The sequence below is a fragment of the Oncorhynchus kisutch genome, linkage group LG25 (genome assembly GCF_002021735.2).
Source record: "Oncorhynchus kisutch isolate 150728-3 linkage group LG25, Okis_V2, whole genome shotgun sequence".
Taxonomy (NCBI): Eukaryota; Metazoa; Chordata; class Actinopteri; order Salmoniformes; family Salmonidae; genus Oncorhynchus; species Oncorhynchus kisutch.
Window position 1 is genome coordinate 28,883,113 of NC_034198.2, and position 22,067 is coordinate 28,905,179.

At 43.4% G+C, this 22,067-nt stretch overlaps 1 protein-coding gene across 4 annotated transcripts in view; it reads right to left on the minus strand.

Annotated features, from left to right (window-relative positions):
- The window catches only part of LOC109870283 (F-box only protein 11-like), a 35,204-nt gene that overhangs the window by 3,703 nt on the left and 9,434 nt on the right, over positions 1-22,067 (minus strand). For 2 of the 4 annotated variants that reach the window (XR_004205412.1, XM_020460715.2), the window contains exons 2-15: positions 10,750-10,880; positions 10,172-10,253; positions 9,735-9,876; positions 7,926-8,055; positions 4,629-4,712; positions 4,233-4,365; positions 3,857-3,963; positions 3,448-3,559; positions 3,003-3,109; positions 2,754-2,891; positions 1,261-1,478; positions 910-1,090; positions 347-469; positions 131-216 (exon numbers count right to left, since the gene is read on the minus strand). Coding sequence is in view for 2 of the 4 variants with exons in the window: in XM_020460715.2 (XP_020316304.1) it covers positions 131-216; positions 347-469; positions 910-1,090; positions 1,261-1,478; positions 2,754-2,891; positions 3,003-3,109; positions 3,448-3,559; positions 3,857-3,963; positions 4,233-4,365; positions 4,629-4,712; positions 7,926-8,055; positions 9,735-9,876; positions 10,172-10,253; positions 10,750-10,880 (1,774 nt within the window). In the remaining 2 variants the exon portion in view is untranslated. Of the gene's footprint in view, positions 1-130; positions 217-346; positions 470-909; positions 1,091-1,260; positions 1,479-2,753; positions 2,892-3,002; positions 3,110-3,447; positions 3,560-3,856; positions 3,964-4,232; positions 4,366-4,628; positions 4,713-7,925; positions 8,056-9,734; positions 9,880-10,171; positions 10,254-10,749; positions 10,881-22,067 lie in introns of all 4 variants that reach the window. The other 2 variants (XR_002252120.2, XM_020460714.2) reach the window with 1 other exon arrangement.

Here is a 22,067-nt window from a genome sequence, read left to right on the forward strand (position 1 = left end):
AAACATTAACCATCAATCAATCATATCACTGTGATGTATTACAACATGCACTACATGATCTACACAGGTTGCCATTAGGTCCCATTGTATGGTTGGGCCATTCATTTTGAGTTCCTGCTCTATCACTGACCTGATTTGAACTCCAGAGTACATGTGGTTGTAGATATCATTGTCCTCCAACACTCCATGGCCGTTGTCATAGAAGTAGACACCAACCTGTATGACCCACACAAGGCCAAGTGTTTAGTTTGCAGGTTATTGTCAAATTTCATTCATTCATCTGTAAGAGATGAGTAGCCCATAGAGCCATCTGAACAGACAGACAAGTCTCTCTCCATCTCCGTACCTGTTTCCCACTATGTATCCTGTTCCTCCTGAGGACAGGTGTGCTTCCTGTAGTCACCCAGACTCCTGCCAGCGTGTTGCTGTACACCTCGTTCTCCTCTATCACCCCCTGTCCCTTTTCATGCTACAGGGGAGACACCCAGATTCTTACATTACATCCAACGAGAACTGCCCCGAGTCCACTGACTACAAGATGGCTCTGTATCAATTTACATTTTCATCATTTAGCAGACAGACACTCTTATCCAGAGCGACTTACAGGAGCAATTAGGTTTAAGTACCTTGCTCAAGGGCACATGGGCCGATTTTTCACCTAGTCGGCTGGGGATTAAAACCAGCAACCTTCGGTTACTGACCCAACGCTCTTAGCCGCTTGGCTACCTGCCTAGCGTTTTAGAGCATTTTATTTTCAGACACTAATAAGGTGGGCTAGTAGGTAAAGATGCTAAAGGGTTGCAAATAAACCACAGCTATATGTCTCATAAGTATTTGCTACGTATTTGACTACACATTTTCTTTAAATACACATTTTTTTTTTTTAAGTTATAAGAAAGCCCTACTTACCACATAGATGCCCCCATGCTGTCCGTCGTGGATCTTGTTGTGTCGTACGATGGGGCAGCTGTTTGTCCTGATCTGGATCCCTGCCAAGGCGTTACCGTAGATGTCGTTCCCCTCGATGAGGCCTCGCCCATCACCGAATATGTAAACTCCACCCTGGTTACCGTTGAAGATAGCGTTGCCCCTGTGATTGACACAACGTGGAAAAATTTCATCAGAGTATCCATTTACACATCAGAATCAATATAAATGAATATGGGTTGTATAACAGACAACAGCGCAAGCGATATAAAAAGCAGGAAAGAGAAGGGGGAGAGGGCGATAGAAAGTGTTTGACTTTAAAACCCCACTGACCTTATTGTAGGATCACTATTGGAGGTGATCCACACTCCAGCAAAGTTGTTTGCATAGATCTTGTTCTCGATGAACTGTCCTCGGCCCTTCTCGTGCACGTAGATCCCTCCCGTCTGTCCGTGGTGGATCTCACAGCGCACCACCGTGGGGTTGGCGTACGCCTTCACCTCGAAGCCAGCTATGCGGTTCCTGTGGATATTGCAGCTCTCAAAGTAGCCCTGCAGGGGGTGACAGTCACAGTCAGTCAAAATAATTAGAATGCCAAGGCTCTTTCTCAATTCTCTCTCCTTGCCTCCTTTTCCAAAAGCATTGGAGAAGATGGTCAGTGAGGAGGAACCTTGGACCTTCTCTAATACGTTTCAGAAGAGCAAGGTGCTAAACTGTTCTTTCCTCTTGAGAAAATTACCTCAATCCGATGTGTTATGTAACTAAGCTACCGTGTGAGTAGGAACACATTTACATGTTTTTAAAAGGGAAAAGCTGTGGATTAAGGCTTATGTAACTAAAATCAGTGGTGCGTCTCTAAAACCTACACATGGATTAAACTGCAAGCCAACGCTTCTCTTGAAGAAGAAACGGCTGCAGACTGAGGTTCTACAGTACAAAGGTTCTTCCTCAATTCTTCTTTCCTTGTTCCCTCGCATCCTCTCCTTCTTAAAACACATTGGAGAAGAAGGTCAGAGGGGAGAGACCTTGGATTTTCTCTTGCAATAGGTGAGAGGATGCAAGAGATGGTAAGATGAATTGAGATGGCGCCTTAACCTTAAGTCACTACAGTAGACAATGAGCTGGCCACAATGGACCAATATGGAGTGTCATCTCAGTGGTAGCCAGATCAGACCAATAGAGACCAGACCAATATGGCGTGTCATCTCAGTGGTAGCCAGACCAATATGGCGTGTCATCTCAGTGGTAGCCAGATCAGACCAATAGAGACCAGACCAATATGGAGTGTCATCTCAGTGGTAGCCAGACCAATATGGAGTGTCATCTCAGTGGTAGCCAGACCAATATGACGTGTCATCTCAGTGGTAGCCAGATCAGACCAATAGAGACCAGACCAATATGGCGTGTCATCTCAGTGGTAGCCAGACCAATATGACGTGTCATCTCAGTGGTAGCCAGACCAATATGGCGTGTCATCTCAGTGGTAGCCAGACCAATATGGCGTGTCATCTCAGTGGTAGCCAGACCAATATGACGTGTCATCTCAGTGGTAGCCAGACCAATATGACGTGTCATCTCAGTGGTAGCCAGACCAATATGACGTGTCATCTCAGTGGTAGCCAGACCAATATGACGTGTCATCTCAGTGGTAGCCAGACCAATATGACGTGTCATCTCAGTGGTAGCCAGACCAATATGACGTGTCATCTCAGTGGTAGCCAGACCAATATGACGTGTCATCTCAGTGGTAGCCAGACCAATATGACGTGTCATCTCAGTGGTAGCCAGACCAAGACAGACCAGACCAATATGGAGTGTCATCTCACCATGCCGTGGTCGAAAGTGAAGACGCCCACGTCTCTGCCGTGGTGGATGTGGTTCCGTCTGATGATGGGGTTGCCATGGTTTTTCACCCAGATCCCAGCCAGAGCGTTGTTGGAGATCTCGTTGTCCTCATAGATACCCTGGAAACACAGTGTCAGTTTCACAGCAGAATCTTGGAAATGGGATTATTTGAGTTATCAAGTGCCATAAGGAAAGAGAGGTGTGAGTGTGTGTGTGTTTGCATTACCTACCTGTGCATGGTCGGTAATGTAAAGCCCCACGTTCTCACAGTCGCTGATGTTGCAGTGTTTAATGGTGGGACAAGCTCCCTGGCCGCTCACACAGACCGCTGAGCCCACTGAAATAAACAGGTGTAGAGCCAGCAAGGTCAGCATGCTAGAGCCACGTGAATCGACTAAGTTAGACTTCTCAGACAGATACCAACAGTCTCAATTGAATGTGTTGAAGACACTGAAAATAGCTAGCATAGCTCCAGCATTATTTTAAAGAGTAGAAGCCTATGTGCTATGATCATTATTATGCATTTGGGAGTCAAAATGCAATCCAAAATGAAAAGGCCCTATAAATAACCCAATCAATTCCCCATAATTGGACTGCACTAAGTAGGTCTGAGAGGGTAATACTATGTTTTATGAAAGGCATGTAGGTCTGGGGAGACATTGTGTTGTAAGGTACCTGTGCAAGTGCTGCGTATGATACAGTGGTCAATGCTGGGGCTGCAGTTGACTGTAATCTCCAGACAGTGGTGGGCGTTGTGGTGCTGGGCAGACTTATCGTCAGGATTAAACTAAAGGACCACAAACATACGGGAGTTAGACAAGTTAATTACATGACTAAGATATTACTAAGACATGACAAACGTCAGGCTAAAAGTCCATAAAAGCTTCTGCTAAATGGCATATATTATATTACTAAGATATGAGTCATATTCATAACATATATGACTAACAACCACAACTGATATGTCAAGACTGCCCTTTGTTTCAGACCAGCTGTATTTATAATGACATGTGGACCACTAATGTACAGAGTTTCTGCATACAGTCAGGCAGCTAGGCTAGAGTCATATTACATAATAGCTCACCTTGATGGTCATGTAGCCAACGTACGCGTCCTCTGAGCCCTCCATGAAGACAAAGGTGGAGTCTCTGGTGTTCTCAATGATCACTTTGTCCGCTACTTTACCAGGTGCTGTTGAAAAATGAAGGTCGTTAGGATTAAAAGGGCGAGGTTAGGAAGACAACATTGAGCTAAAAGGTGTCCAGAAATGACAATCAATTAACCTAGTTAACAGGTCAAGTGGTATAACTCAGTGGGGGTACTTGAGAAGACTCCTGAGACCACAGGCCTACAAGCAGAGCAAAATGGATTTGGTGGTACAGTAACCCAAAAAGGTTGGGAACCACTGGTACAGATAGACAATGAGCAGACAGTAGGGCAACTCAATAATGAATACGTGCCAGCTCCGATCATTGTGATGGGTGACTCTATGTAGATCCACTCGTCAGTGTAGACCCCTGAGTGGACGAATATGAGGCCGTCAAAGTGGGCCTCCTGAACACCCCCCAGTGCATCCTCTATGGTGTCATAGTACTGAGGAAGAGGCAGAACAGAGAAGTGTGTTAAAGCCAAGTCACAGTGAACACATGATGACAAATCACTCAATAACAACCTTAAAACAAACAGAACTCTCTGGGCCAGTTTCCCAGATTGAGAAGCCTAGTCCTAAACTAAAAAAGTTAGGCCAATATCAATTGACATTCTTCAATCAGTGTTCATTTTAGTACAGGACTAGGCTCAATCTGTGTCAAGGAAACTGGCCTTTAAACTCTCTGAAACAAACAAACAACTCTTACAAGCATGTTCTCTCTTCCTTTGTATCTGGCAGGATTACTGTAGAAGTGTTCTGCGAAGCCTGTCTTCACGTGTGCTCCTTTATACTGAAAGCAGAAAAAGAATGAATCTAGCCATTGCTATTATTACACAGTAATACTTATGGTGAGATTCCTTCTAGAATCACAGCAACCTCAAGTGATATTAGACTCCACTGGGACTACTTGCCCCATAGAATTACTGGGACTCTGTTCTTGCATGCATACGTCTGTACAAACCATTGACAGTACGTTTTAGCAGCAGCATCTACAATGCATTCAGAAAGTATTTAGACCCCTTCACTTTTTTAAAACATTTGTTACAGCCTTAGATTAAATACACAATTTCCCTCAATCTACACACAATACTACAAAATGACAAAGTTTAGATACTACAGAACCCCCCCCTGAAATACCTTATTTTCATACGTATTCAGACCCTTTCCTATGAGACTCGAAATTGAGCTCAGGTGCATCCTGTTTCCATTGAGCATCCTTGAGATGTTTCTACAACTTGATTGGAGACCACCTGTGGTAAATTGAATTGATTGGACATGATTTGGAAAGGCACACACCTGTCTATATAAACTCCCACAGTTGACAGTGCATGTCAGAGCAAAAACCAAGCCATGAGGTTGAAGGAATTTTCCATAGAGTTCCGAGACAGGATTGTGTGGAGGTACAGATCTGGGGAAGGGTAAAAAATATTTCTGCAACATTGAAGGTCCACAAGAACACAGTGGCCTCCCATCATTCTGAAATGGAATAAGTTAGGAACCACCAAGAGTCTTCCTAGAGCTGTCCGCCTGGCCAAACTGAGCAATTGGAGAAGGGCCTTGATCAGGGAGGTGACCAAGAGCCCGATGGCCACTCTGTCAGAGCTTCAGAGTTCCTCTGTGGAGATGGGGGAATCTTCCAGAAGGACAACCATCTCTGCAGCACTCCACCAATCAGGCCTTTTAAGGTAATGACCAGACGGAAGCCACTCCTCAGTAAAAGGCACATGACAGCCCGCTTGGAGTTGGCCAAAAGGCACCTAAAGGACTCCAAGGCCATGAGAAACGAGATTTTCTGGTCTGATAAAACCAAGATTGAACTCTTTGGGCTGAATGCCAAGCGTAATGTCTGGAGGAAACCTGGCACCATCCCTACGGTGAAGCATGGTGGTGGCAGCATCATGTTGTGGGGATGTTTTTCAGAGGCAGGGACTTGGAGACTAGTCAGTACAGAGAGATCCTTGATGAAAACCTGCTCCAGAGCTCTCCGGACCTCAGATTGGGGTGAAGGTTCCCCTTCCAACAGGACAACGACCTTAAGCACACAGCCAAGACAACGCAGGTGTGGCTTTGGGACAAATCTCTGAATGTCCTTGATTGGCCCAGCCAGAGCCTGGACTTGAACATCTCTGGAGAGACCTGAAAATAGCTGTGCAGCAACACTCCCCATCCAACCTGACAGAGCTTGAGAGGATCTCCAGAGAAGAATGGGAGAAACTCCCCAAATACAGTTGTGCCAAGCTTGTAGCATCATACCCAAAAAGACTCAAGGCTGAAGTCACTGCCAAAGGTGCTTCAACAAGGTACTGAGTAAAATGTGATATTTCAGTTTTTATTTTGAATACATTTGCAAATTTAAAAATAAACTTTTTGCTTTGTCATTATGGGGTATTCTGTGTAAATTGATGAGGATAAAAAAAATTACATTTTTTAGAATAAGGCTGTAACAAATCAATTTGTATTTGTCACATGCGCCAAATACAACAGTTTACTTACAAGCCCTTAAGAAAAAAAGTGTTAACTGTATTGTTAGTTAAGAAAGTATTTACTGAAATATACTGAAGTAAAAAAGACAAAAAATAATTAAGGAGCAACAATAAAATAACAGTAGCGAGGCGATATACAGGGGATACCAGTACAGAGTCAATGTGCGGGGGCACCGGTTAGTCCAGGTAATATGTAGGTAGAGGTAAAGTGACTATGCATGGATAATAAACAGAGTAGCAGAGTAACAGAGTAAAAATGGGGACAATGCAAATAGTCCGGGTAGCCATTTGATTAAGTGTTCAGCAGTCTTACGGCTTGGGGGTAAAAGCTGTTAAGAAGCCTTTTGGACCTAGACTAGGCACTCCGGTACTGCTTGCCGTGAAGTAGCAGAGAGCAGTCTATGACTAGGGTGGCTTGAGTCTTTGGCAATTTTTGGGGCCTTCCTCTGACACAGCCTGGTATAGAGGTCCTGGATGGCAGGAACCTTAGCCCCAGTGATGTACTGGGCCGTACACACTACCCTTTATAGTGCCTTGCGGTCGGAGGCAGAACAGTTGCCATACCAGGCGGTGATGCAACCAGTCAGAATGCTGGTGGTGCAGCTATAGAACGTTTTGAGGATCTGAGGACCCATGCCAAAACTTTTCACTCTCCTGCGGGGGAATAGGTTTTGTTGTGCCCTCTTCACAACTGTCTTGGTGTGTTTGGAACATGACAGTATGTTGGTGATGTGGACACCAAGGAACTTGAAGCTCTCAACCTGCTCCTCTACAGCCCCATAGATGACAATGGGGGCGTGCTCGCTCCTCTTTTTCTGTAGTTGTTATCCTGGCACCACACTGCCAGGTCTTTGACCTCCTCCCTATAGGCTGTCTCATCATTGTCGGTGATCAGGCCTACCACCGTTTTGTCGTCGGCAAACTTAATGGTGTTGGAGTCGTTTGGCCACGCAGTCATGGGTGAACAGATAGTACAGGAGGGGACTGAGCACGCACCCCTAAGGGGCCCGTGTTGAGAATCAGCGTGGCAGATGTGTTGTTACCTACCCTTACCACCTGGGGGCGGCCCGTCAGGAAGTCCAGGATCCAGTTGCAGAGGGAGGTGTTTAGTTCCAGGGTCCTTAGTGATGAGCTTTGAGGGCACTATGGTTTTGAATGTTGAGCTGTAGTCAATGAATAGTATTCTCACGTAGATGTTCCTTTTGTCTAGGTGGGAAAAGGCAGTGTGGAGTGCAATAGAGACTGCATCATCTGTTGGGGTGGTATCCAAATTGGAGTGGGTCTAGATAATGGTGTTGATGTGAGCCATGACCAGCCTTTCAAAGCACTTCATGGCTACAGACGTGGGGTCTGAATACTTTCCGAATGGACTGAATATGGTTGAGTAACAGTGAAGGTAGAGGTCAGAGGTAACTGTTTGTAAACAATCACTGTCCTGAGATCAGAGGTAACAGTGAGAGTATAGAGGACAGAGGTGAGTAACAATTAGGACAGTTGGGGTATAGAGGTCATAGTCCTACCAGCTGCTGAAAGCTCTCTTTCCATGGGTTGGGCTGCTCGTACTCCTCTGGGTTAATCTGGAAGAACTTCCCCGCCTCAGGGTGCATCATGGGACGCGTGTACTCAAACACATCCATGTACAGCCTCTTCCTGTGAAGCAAAGCAAGGCACACAGACAGACACCATCAGACAGGGTTACTTCACTATGTGATCTAGATTAGATTTTGTGCATCGGCTTGCTGAAACTGCTGATTAACTGAGTGGTGCGGGAGGGACTTGAATGGGGATGTCCATTCTATTGCTATGGTCTCACCATCCATCCATCCAGTCAGAACGAATGGCAGTGTGTCTCACCATCCAGACACACACAACCAGTCAAACAAGGCTGGTCATGACTCACTTCAACACCATCATCCCAGAAACCTTAGATCCACTACAAATCACATACCGCCCCAACAGATCCACAGATGGCATAATCTCAATCCACACTGCCCTTTCCCATCTGGACAAAAATAACACCTATGTGAGAATGCTATTCATTGACTACAGCTCAGCGTTCAACACCATAGTGCCCACAAAGTGCATTACTAAGCTAAGGACCCTGGGACTAAACACCTCCCTCTGCAACTGGATCCTGGACTTCCTGACGGGCTGCCTTCAGGTGGTAAGGGTAGGCAACAACACATCGGCCACGCTGACCCACAACACAGGGGCCCCTAGGGATGCGTGCTCAGTCCCCTCCTGTACTCCCTGTTCACCCAAGACTGCGTGGCCAAGCATGACTCCAACACCATCATTAGGTTTGCTGACTACACAACAGTGGTAGGCCTGATCACCGACAACGATAAGACAGCCTATAGGGAGGTCAGAAACAACCACCTCTCCCTCAATGTGAGCAAGACAATGGAGCTGATCGTGGACTACAGGAAAAGGAGGGCCCAACAGGCCCACATTAACATGTGAAGTGGGTTGAGAGTTGGGTTGAGAGTTTCAAGTTCCTTGGTGTCCACATCACCACCAAACTACCATAGTCCAAACTCACCAAGACAGTCGTGAAGAGGGCACGACAACACATTTTCCCCCTCAGGACACTGAAGAGATTTGGCATGGGTCCCCAGATCCTCAAAAAGTTCTACAGAGGCACCATTGAGAGATTCCCGAATGGTTGCATCACCGCCTGGTATGGCAACTGTTCAGCATCTGACCATAAGGCTCTACAGAGGGTAGTGCGTATGGACCAGTACATCACTGGGGCCAAGCGTTCTGCCATGCAGGACCTATATACTAGGCGGTGTCAGAGGAAGGCCCAAAAAATTGTCAGAGACTCCAGTCACCCAAGTCATAGATTGTTCTCTCTGCTACCACACGGCAAGCGGCACCGGCGCGCCAAGTCTAAATCCCCCCAAGCCATAAGACTGGTGAACAATTAATCAAATGGCCACCCGGACTATTTACATTGAAACCCCCCCGTGCCCGTTTTTACACTGCTGCTACTCACTGTTTATTATCTATGCATAGTCATTTAATCCCTACTTACATGTACAAATTATCTCAACTAACCTGTACCCCCACACATTGACTCGGTACCGGTACCCCCTGTATATAGCCTCATTGTTATTTTGTATTACTTTTTAATACATTTTTTGGTTTATTTGGTCAATATTGTCTGAACCATTTCTTGAACTGCAAAGTTGGTTAAGGGCTTGTAAGTAAGCATTTCATGCTAAGGTCTACACCGGTTGTATTCTGTGCATGTGACAAATACAATTGAATTTGAAACAGACAGGCAACCAGACAAAGACACAGGGACAACTGAACCAGCCACTCACCAGAGGATGGGATCATTGGCCAGTTCACTGAAGCGTTTGCAGACACATGCTGCGCGACACAGGTCCTGCTCCAGCAGGTAGGAGAAGATCTTCAGAACCACCTCGTCTGGCAGCTTCTCCTCGAGGTAGTGCTCCGCAGGCGCTGCTAGTGGTGAAAGCAACGAGATGGACACTTTATTAATGGAGGTTTTCACACATCCAAAGTAATAACAGGAGCTGGACAGAAAGAATGTCCAACACACAGCAGGGTCATTTTTAACCTCCAATTCTCATTACACGTTAACCAACAACCTTTGTCGTTGGTTTCACTCTATTGTGTATGTCATTGTTGTCTTTTAAAGATTTTTGTAAGATTAGCCAGAGGTGAGAAGTGACAGGACAATGATTCTAATAAATCTAAATTCAACAAAAAGTTAAAGATCAAAGTACTATTTTACCTGGTAAATCTTGAGACTTTCCTGACACTCTGGCACGTTTTGCCCGATGGCCAAAGTCTTCTGTGGCTGAAGTGGAAGCACCCTGCGCATTAAAAATAAAAAGATGGTTATAAGCCTTGATAGCTTTGACACGTTTTGATAGAACAAACAGTGGTCATCTGCTTAAAACGACCATATCAATATTTCAGAATTGTTTTTAATAAATCAAATTCTTCAATTAATCACTACCGCTAGTGAAATACTAATCAATTATGCAAAGACAAAAGATGAATTATCAAATTCAGCCCGTGGGTGAAAGGATGACATGCATTTCCCACTGATATTGCTCAACAGTCTAGGTTATAATGTCTGCAATATGTCTTTATAACCAGTGGCACTCAACAGCCCGAGTTAAGTGAGCTGATTCATTATGGCAGATCCATGTTCAGCAGGCAGACAGATAGAAATGTCATGAGTAGAGCTAAAATTAGTCATTCTACATGTCAGAGGCATCATGTTTGTTTTACATAACATATGTCTATCTATATAGTGCACTATATAGGCAGCCATTTGGTACACATTCCATTCTAATGACTCACCTCCATGTTAGTCTTTGCTGGACACGCTGCTGTTCTCTTGGGTAGTAGAGACTTTCTTCGAAGTTGGTACGGACTATTCTGAGCTCCTGGACCTGATTCTTCTGCAACCATATCTGCAGGGACGTCCTCATCTGGAGAGGAAGAGAGGACACAGTCAAAACAACCATATCTGCAGGGACGTCCTCATCTGGACGAGAGGAAGACAGTCAAAACCCTCTTAGCTTAAGCTATGACAAGTAGAAATGTTATGGCTGCACCGTAGTGAGCTACATTTCCTGCACAGCACTAAAATCTTTCCCAGAGTACAGTTTTAGAAGTCGGCAGGCCTCTCAGATCGCTGACTGACAGCAGAGTATTCGCCTTCATTCCGGTCAGTATCGTCTAAATCAAAGAGGAATACGTGAAGAATGAACGTTAGAATGAAGTAGCTAAGAGAAAACATTTCATGTAGTCCACGGTCTCCTAGGAAACACTGCTTCCTACCCTGTCACAATAACTGCTCCCTGGCATTTTAATTTGTTGTCATGTCAAACACTGTATTCAAAGAACTATAGATTTAGAATAATCATTCTATTTCCATGATTCCAACAGTTCACCAAAGTGTTTTGCTCAAAATCACAAGTCAATCGCAATTGCAACATTTTGGTAGAAAATAATGCCTAGACTGTTTGCCCATATCGTGTAGCCCTATGTGGCAGTGTGGAAATGACCTCAAATTAAAATAGTTTTATACTATTCAATTCAACCAAAAACTATCAGAATGGAGAAACACCCATTGAAATCACTTAGAATATGTGTGATGTAGGGTTGGCCCCATTTAGTCGACCAGTCGCAATTATTTGTATTCATTTTTTATGGTGCACAAGACACCTATCTGATTTGCGCCTGACTGAGTGGACTAATCCATTGCAGAGGCCATGTGGATGGCACAGTCCACCACTAAGACGTGATACTGAAATTGTATATGGTTATATTATATAAAAAAATGATGGTAGATCACTAATAAATCTAATATTATTTTATAACAAATGCACTCTCCCACATTGGATACGGTCGCTGTCCGCGGTTCTGAAACAATCTTCAGAGCACCGTAGAATTTGCGCCTTTCCCTATGTTGCTATGTGCATAATAGCAAAGTTAACCAGCATATTGAGATTGAGAACAATGTGGTGGAGGCAGCAGCAGCAGAGATGAGTAAACAGCCCTTGCATTAGCCTAATTGTCTAAGAAAAGTGAGGAGAGAAGAAATCAACTTAATTAGGTCTATAATCAATAACCCAACTTAAATGTGCCTGGCTTTATAAATCATCCCTATACAGTGGGGCAAAAAAGTATTTAGTCAGCCACCAATTGTGCAAGTTCTCCCACTTACAAATATGAGAGGCCTGTAATTTTCATCATAGGTACACTTCAACTATGACAGACAAAATGAGACAAAAAAAATCCAGAAAATCACATTGTAGGATTTTTTATGAATTTATTAGCAAATTACGGTGGACAATATTTGGTCACCTGCAAACAAGCAAGATTTGTCTCTCACAGACCTGTAACTTCTTCTTTAAGAGGCTCCTCTGTCCTCCACTCGTTACCTGTATTAATGGCACCTGTTTGAACTTGTTATCAGTATAAAAGACACCTGTCCACAACCTCAAACAGTCACACTCCAAACTCCACTATGGCCAAGACCAAAGAGCTGTCAAAGGACACCAGAGACAAAATTGTAGACCTGCACCAGGCTGGGAAGACTGAATCTGCTATAGGTAAGCAGCTTTGTTTGAAGAAATCAACGGTGGGAGCAATTATTAGGAAATGGAAGACATACAAGACCACTGATAATCTCCCTCGATCTGGGGCTCCACGCAAGATCTCACCCCGTGGGGTCAAAATGATCACAAGAATGGTGAGAAAAAATCCCAGAACCACACGGGGGGACCTAGTGAATGACCTGCAGAGAGCTGGGACCAAAGTAACAAAGCCTACCATCAGTAACACACTACGCCGCCAGGGACTCAAATCCTGCAGTGCCAGACGTGTCCCCCTGCTTAAGCCAGTACATGTCCAGGCCCGTCTGAAGTTTGCTAGAGAGCATTTAGATGATCCAGAAGAAGATTGGGAGAATGTCATATGGTCAGATGAAACCAAAATATAACTTTTTGGTAAAAACTCAACTCGTCGTGTTTGGAGGACAAAGAATGCTGAGTTGCATCCAAAGAACCATACCTACTGTGAAGCATGGGGGTGGAAACATCATGCTTTGGGGCTGTTTTTCTGCAAAGGGACCAGGACGACTGATCCGTGTAAAGGAAAGAATGAATGGGGACATGTATCGTGAGATTGAGTGAAAACCTCCTTTCATCAGCAAGGGCATTGAAGATGAAACGTGGCTGGTTCTTTCAGCATGACAATGATCCCAAACACACTGCCCGGGCAACGAAGGAGTGGCTTCGTAAGAAGCATTTCAAGGTCCTGGAGTGGCCTAGCCAGTCTCCAGATCTCAACCCCATAGAAAATCTTTGGAGGGAGTTGAAAGTCCGTGTTGCCCAGCAACAGCCCCAAAACATCACTGCTCTAGAGGAGATCTGCATGGAGGAATGGGCCAAAATACCAGCAACAGTGTGTGAAAACCTTGTGAAGACTTACAGAAAACGTTTGACCTCGGTCATTGCCAAGGGTATATAACAAAGTATTGAGATAAACGTTTGTTATTGACCAAATACTTATTTTCCACCATAATTTGCAAATAAATTCATTAAAAATCCTACAATGTGGATTTTCTGGATTTTTCCCCCTCATTTTGTCTGCCATAGTTGAAGTGTACCTATGATGAAAATTACAGGGCTCACTCATCTTTTTAAGTGGGAGAACTTGCAATTGGTGGCTGACTAAATACTTTTTTGCCCCACTGTATATCTACATAAATAAGACAGATCCTGCTTCTGTTGCCTGTTTGAGTGTTTGTTTAATAACCTACTGATTCCATGAGCACCAAGCCTCATGCAACAGCAAATGTCAGATGAAGCAATTTCACAGATTGAGCTGTTTCTAATCTTTGCTAGGCTGTAATAAAGGCTTGACACATTTTTTACATTAGAACAGACTGGTATTACTTAACATTTATTCAGTGTTGTTTACACTGTTCCAAACAGGCAGAAAAATAACTAATCTAACATCTGCACGCAGCTCTCGCTCCTATACCCTCTTCTTATTGTTATTATTGCAATCATCATTATAATAATGTAATGTTGTTATCAGTAGGCTTAGTATAGCATCCTTGTATAACCACCATCGAGCTGTCGGCCTAAGAGCGCGTCCTGTTTAGTCTTAATTCCGTAACTTATTGGGCCTATATTTCAATATATAGGCTACAATATCAATAAATCATTCATTCCATCACACAGCATACGAGACATTCATGCTTTGAAATGCAATCCAGGATTGTAGTTTAAAAATGAAACAAAAATGGAGCTTTGAATAATAGATCTGACTTCCTTTTTCCCTCCTGGGCAACCAGTAAACATTTACCCGTTTCGCGTTTCTTTTTCACATGCGCCACATCCATTTTGCTGTCATGTGTTACTGTGTTCGGAGTTTGTTATAACCAAATTTATTGAGGTGATTATGATAGGCTATAGCTCAGGCCATATTGTTCACATGCTGCTTACATGTTTCACGTAAAGAGAGCTAGGGTTGAGCGAATAGGGAATGTTTTTCCTAAACAAATTAGGGATTTCAGTAACAGAACTTTTCAGTCAAACAAGTAACCAACCAAATGGCTGAAATGATGTAGAGGCTTCAGCACGGACAGCGCAATAAACACTTGCTGTGGTGCCTTTTCGCTGCAGTAGGGAGGAGATAGAGACAACGTGCACCAGTCACACGCTGTCATTTGTTCTTTAAACAGTGTGACCATCAGGCTCTTTGAGTAATTTGTGCATCTTTATTATCTAATCAAACAGTGTGCTTAAAGCATTAGACAAGGTCAGTGGGGCGGCAGGTAGCCTAGTGGTTAGAGCGTTGGGCCAGTAACTGAAAAGTTGTCAGCTCGGGGATTCGATCTAGCAAGGCAGATAACCCACTGTTCCTAGGCTGTCATTGAAAACAAGAATTTGTTCTTAATTGACTTGCTTAGTTAAATAAAGGTCAAATAAATAAATAAAAGTGCATATGTAGTTTATTTTATTCAAACACATAGGGTGTGTATCTATATATGAAAAAATATATTTCAACCAATTGATTGGTCAAAAGAACAGGACGACTCTCGGTCAACTAAGATTTTTATTATATTTTTTAGTCGGGACAGCCCTAATTGTTGCTACCCTAGGGCCACGCACTATTCAAAGCAAATTTAGAACTTGTATTTTTCAAAAACATAAAATAACATCAATTAAAAAATAGGATATTTTGGTCATATTGCCCGGCCCTAGTATATACACACCATATACAGTGGTGTAAAGTTCTTAAGTAAAAGTACTTTAAAGTACTACTGAAGTAATTTTTGGGGGTATCTGTACTTTACTTTTACTTCACTACATTCCTGTCATGGAAAGCACCCAAAGAAAATGATGTACTTTTTACTCCATACATTTTCCCTACACCCAAAAGTACTCGTTACATTTTGAATGCTTAGCAGGACAGAAAATGGTCCAATTCGCACACTTATGAAGAAAAGGGGATAGGGGGATACCTAGTCAGTTGTACAACTGAATGCCTTCAATTGAAATGTGTATTCTGCATTTAACCCAACCCCTCTGAATCAGAGAGGTGCAGGGGACTGCCATAAATCGACATCCACGTCGTCGGCGCCCGGGGAACAGTGGGTTAACTGCCTCGCTCAGGGGCAGAACGACAGATTTTTACCTTGTCAGCTCGCAGATTCGATCGGCTACTGGCCCAATGCTCTAACCACTAAGCTACCTGCCCTCCCCATCCCTGGTCATCCCTACTGCCTCTTATCTGGTGGACTCACTAAACACAAATGCTTTGTTTTTAAATTATGTCTGAGCGTTGGAGTGTGACCCTGGCTATCTGTAAATAAATAAAAACAAGTACATTGTGCTTATTTTAAATTATTAGTACATTTACTTTTGATACTTAATTATATTTAAAACCAAATACTTTTAGACTTTTACTGAAGTATTATTTTACTGGGTGACTCACTTTTACTTGTCATTTTCAATTAAGGCATCTTTACTTTTACTTAAGTATGAGAATTTAGTACTTTTTTCCACCACGCAATGGTTTTTCAATACTGGTGAAACTATTTCTTAGACGTTTTTCAATAAATGTTCATATTTGAAGCTACTTAAGTGAATACATGCAGTTAACTTGTGCAATACGTTAGGAGATAAAGCAGACACGTTCTTTATTTCACCAGTCACATTATGAAGCTTACTGTAGAGTTCACCAGAACGGTTGAGCACGTCATGTGTTTGTAAATAGCACAATAGGAGAAAGCGGGAGCAGGTGAATCCAGCTGTGTATTGACAGGGCTGCGTTTTATATTGAAAGTCAGCTGTGTTTTTTGCTTCAATGGAGTGATTAGGGACATGCAACTATAGTTTTCCTTCACAGAAAATAAATGAGCGTAACATATTCATCAGAAGACAACAGAAGTGCAAGGCTATTTGGCTAGCAGCCACACAAGTAAATGAGCTTACAATGAAAAAGCAAGGTGTTTTTTCGCAAAAATGATACATGGCCATCCTATGTCTAATGTTTATCATAGAACGAATGTAGCCAGCTACGTTCCCTAATGTTTTGTCTAAAGTTAATCTGGTATTTTACCAGAGAAAAGTAGGCTGGCTAAGCCGAGAAAAGTAGCTACACATCAGTCAGACAGATGTCTGCTGATAGAATGTCCGTTGGTGAATTCTCATCCAAGTGGAGAAGTGCAACTGAAGCACAGAATGTGTGATGCCGAGCAGAAATTAGAAGCAGCAGTTTACAAAAAAACCCTTGTCATGGAAAGCACCTAATATCAACAGCTGTGTTGAACGGAGCAGGTTACAGAACCAAGAGAAACCGGCTAGCATGACTAGTGATGCACAATATCGGTGAACATATCGGAATTGGCTGATATTAGCTAAAAATGCCAACATCGGTATCGGCCCAATGTCTAGTTTAAAGTCGATGTGCAAAACCGATGTCAAAGCTGACGTGCATACCTATATAACGTAGGTACATGATGTAATGACGCCACGTAAAATGTTGCACTACATGTGCAACACCGCATTCCTAACCTAACCCACAATGTCTGCTGTGTGGAGCGAGCAGTCAACAAGTCGAGCAATCATTTGAAAGATTATGAAAATTTCAGCAAGACAACTAAAAAGGCTAAATCCATTAAACGGCAAGACAAGAAATTGAATTTCCCTTGACAATCAACCGTTCTGTCGTGGGTGATGTTGGCTTTCGCGACTGGTCGAGCACCGGCAGTTTGGGTCTTTTGAATGTCAAAAAAGATACACGTCAAATAACAATATTTGATGTGTTAAATAACACTGTTCTATTATAGAAAGTTGTGTGTTCTGAATTTGCAAGTGCAAGCCAAGCGCCACCACTACTATCAGTAGCACTGTCAAAGCTGTACAAAAATAGTCTGCAGACACCGGCTACGAAAGATGTGTTTACAATACCGCATTGGTAATAAAGCATTATTTGTCCGACCGCAAGTAGCTAGCTAGCTAAAGCTTGGTACCAAGCTATCACCAATACAACCAGCCTGAAAACAGCCTCCTTCCATCAGCAAGGGCATTGAAGATGAAACGTGGCTGGGTCTTTCAGCATGACAATGATCCCAAACACACTGCCCGGGCAACGAAGGAGTGGCTTCGTAAGAAGCATTTCAAGGTCCTGGAGTGGCCTAGCCAGTCTCCAGATCTCAACCCCATAGAAAATCTTTGGAGGGAGTTGAAATTCCGTGTTGCCCAGCAACAGCCCCAAAACATCACTGCTCTAGAGGAGATCTGCATGGAGGAATGGGCCAAAATACCAGCAACAGTGTGTGAAAACCTTGAAGACTTACAGAAAACGTTTGACCTCGGTCATTGCCAACAAAGGGTATATAACAAAGTATTGAGAAACTTTTGTTATTGACCAAATACTTATTTTCCAACAATTTGCAAATAAATTCATTAAAAATCCTACAATGTGATTTTCTGGATTTTTCCCCCTCATTTTGTCGGTCATAGTTGGTATGATGAAAATTACAGGCCTCATCTTTTTAAGTGGGAGAACTTGCACAATTGGTGGCTGACTAAATACTTTTTTGCCCCACTGTATATCTATAATTCCATGTGTATAACTTGTATTATCATCTACATTTATGATGAGTATTTCTGTTGAATGATGTGGCTATGCAAAAATCACTGGATGTTTTTGGAACTAGTGAATCTAACACGCCAATGTAAACTCAGATTTTCTGATATAAATATGAACTTTATCAAACAAAAAGCATGCATGTACTGTGTAACATGAAGTCCTTTGAGTGTCATCTGGTGAAGATTATTAAAGGGTAGTGATTCATTTTATCTCTATATGTGCCTTTTCTCTCTCTCTCTTTGGCTGGTAAAATTGGTTGTGTATTTTAGTGAGTTGTTGGTGACCTAACATAATCGTTTGTGGTGCTTTCCCCATAAATCCTATTTGAAATCGGACACTGTGGTGGGATTAACAACAAGACTACCTTGAAAATGATATAAGATACATGTATGTTTGAGGAATTTTAATTATGAGATTTCTGTTCTTTTGAATATGGCGCCCTGTTGTCGTGGAAATTTCCTTAATTACCAAATGATGAGAGAGCAAATCACACGAGTCAGAGTTATGCTTAATCTTCACCTTTAATAATAATTAAGCTTTTGCAATAGCATTTTGACTTTCAACAGTTCAGTATCTCTAATGAAAAGTTGATAGTACCTCACACAATGGCAAATGGGATCCTTTATAGCAAAGATCCACCCCTTCTAGACGACATGACAAAACACAGGTCTTAGGAACTTACAAAGAAAAAACCTTACTTCAGAGAGAATATTCCCTAGTCAGACAGAGTGGGCTATAAATTATCGTTCAGTTTGGTCTCCTAAACAAAGTTCTTATCTCGTCCTTGGTACAAAATGGTACCAAGACATTACCCCCACCCTATGATATACATCAAATTGTCATTTAGATAGAACCAATTCTAAATACAACCAATCAGAGGACAAACTCACGGAGAGGAGAGTGACCCTATAGGTCAACAAAGAGGGAGCATAGAATGATTCCAGACACTGTCACCCTTCTTTCCCCGATGAGAAAAGTAGAGAGTCACTGCCACACCGAAAATATATGCTTACAAATGATGACCCCTTGACCTCTCCCCTCTCTGTGGCCCATGCAACTTAGTCCTGACATAGAACAGATAACTGCCAATGGCCACCACTATAGTACAACAAAATACATTCTTATGAGAAATAACTCATAAGCATATCATGAAAATAACACATCTTATCTATGTTACCCAACTAATTCTGATCATTCCACAACACTGTACTATCACTGGTTGTTGTTATATCGCTCCCGGTAACGGGATCTCAGCCATAAGAAGTTAAACAAGCTTGGAATGTGAAGCAATGAAATGGTGTATCAGCCTACTCAGTGACACCTACAGAATTTACGCAAATATTAGCGTTGTAGCTCTTATTGCGGGACAGTGACTGTGTGAAATCACCTCACCAGTCAGCTTATTGTGTGTATTGACATTCCTTTTGCACTGTACAGCTTTACCTAAGGATTGGGGATCAATGAAATTGGGTATCAGTCTACTCAATACCCAAGATATTCTTCAGAGTTAGACTCCAAAACATTCACGCAGTATTGTTTTTCCTCAGGTGTTCAATACACATAGGTTGACAAGAGTCTCAATTCACAGTTGTTTCAGAGTCCCGCAATAAGAGCTATGAAGCTAATGTTCTCTGGGTGTCACTGAGTAGACTGATACCTATAGATTGTGGATCAATGACATGGGGTAAGGCTGTACAGTGAAATAAGTATGCCCCCAATGCAATTCTAAAGTATAATACATCCAGTGTGATTTCAACAGATTGTCAAATTATTGTCTTTTGTTGATTTTATACAATAACATTGCAACCTCGTTTAGCATGATCCATTCAATTATGGCATAATTCCACTATTTGTATCAATTTGCATCACTGTCAATGACATACTTTTATTTTGAAGGCTAACCACAACGACCACCCCTCATCACTGTCAAACGCTCCCTAAAACACTTCTGTGAGCAGGCCTTTCTAATCGACCTGGCCCGGGTATCCTGGAAGGACATTGACCTCATCCCGTCAGTTGAGGATGCCTGGTCATTCTTTAAAAGTAACTTCCTCACCATTTTAGATAAGCATGCTCCGTAAAAAAAATGCAGAATGCAGATATAGCCCTTGGTTCACTCCAGACCTGACTGCCCTCGACCAGCACAAAAAACATCCTGTGGCGGACTGCAATAGCATCGAATATTCCCCGCGATATGCAACTGTTCAAGGAAGTCAGGAACCAATACACGCAGTCAGTCAGGAAAGCAAAGGCCAGCTTCTTCAGGCAGAAATTTGCATCCTGTAGCTCCAACTCCAAAAAGTTCTGGGACACTGAAGTCCATGGAGAACAAGAGCACCTCCTCCCAGCTGCCCACTGCATGGAGGCTAGGTAACACGGTCACCACCGATAAATCCATGATTATCGAAAACTTCAACAAGCATTTCTCAACGGCTGGCCATGCCTTCCGCCTGGCTACTCCAACCTCGGCCAACAGCTCCGCCCCCCCCCGCAGCTACTCGCCCAAGCCTCTCCAGGTTCTCCTTTACCCAAATCCAGATAGCAGATGTTCTGAAAGAGCTGCAAAACCTGGACCCGTACAAATCAGCTGGGCTTGACAATCTGGACCCTCTATTTCTGAAACTATCGGCCGCCATTGTCGCAACCCCTATTACCAGCCTGTTCAACCTCCCTTTCATATCGTCTGAGATCCCCAAGGATTGGAAAGCTGCCGCAGTCATCCCCCTCTTCAAAGGGGGAGACACCCTGGACCAAACTGTTACAGACCTATATCCATCCTGCCCTGCCTATCTAAGGTCTTCGAAAGCCAAGTCAACAAACAGGTCACTGACCATCTCGAATCCCACCGTACCTTCTCCGCTGTGCAATCTGGTTTCCGAGCCGGTCACGGGTGCACCTCAGCCACGCTCAAGGTACTAAACGATATCATAACCACCATCGATAAAAGACAGTACTGTGCAGCCGTCTTCATCGACCTTGCCAAGGATTTGGACTCTGTCAATCACCATATTCTTATCAGCAGACTCAGTAGCCTCGGTTTTTCTGATGACTGCCTTGCCTGGGTCACCAACTACTTTACAGACAGAGTTCAGTGTGTCAAATCGGAGGGCATGCTGTCCGGTCCTCTGGCAGTCTCTATGGGGGTGCCACAGGGTTCAATTCTCGGGCCGACTCTTTTCTCTGTATATATCAATGATGTTGCTCTTGCTGCGGGCGATTCCCTGATCCACCTCTACGCAGACGACACCATTCTATATACTTCCGGCCCGTTCTTGGACACTGTGCTATCTAACCTCCAAACGAGCTTCAATGCCATACAACACTCCTTCCGTGGCCTCCAACTGCTCTTAAACGCTATTTAAACAAAATGCATGCTTTTCAACCGTTCGCTGCCTGCACCCGCACGCCTGACTAGCATCACCACCCTGGATGGTTCCGACCTTGAATATGTGGACATCTATAAGTACCTAGGTGTCTGGCTAGACTGTAAACTCTCCTTCCAGACTCATATCAAACATCTCCAATCGAAAATCAAATCTAGAGTCGGCTTTCTATTCTGCAACAAAGCCTCCTTCACTCACGCCGCCAAACTTACCCTAGTAAAACTGACTATCCTACCGATGCTCGACTTCGGCGATGTCATCTACAAAATAGCTTCCAACACTCTACTCAGCAAACTGGATGCAGTTTATCACAGTGCCATCCGTTTTGTCACTAAAGCACCTTATACCACCCACCACTGCGACCTGTATGCTCTAGTCGGCTGGCCCTCGCTACATATTCGTCGCCAGACCCACTGGTTCCAGGTCATCTACAAGTCCATGCTAGGTAAAGCTCCGCCTTATCTCAGTTCACTGGTGACGATGGCAACACCCACCCGTAGCACGCGCTCCAGCAGGTGTATCTCACTGATCATCCCTAAAGCCAACACCTCATTTGGCCGCCTTTCGTTCCAGTTCTCTGCTGCCTGTGACTGGAACGAATTGCAAAAATCGCTG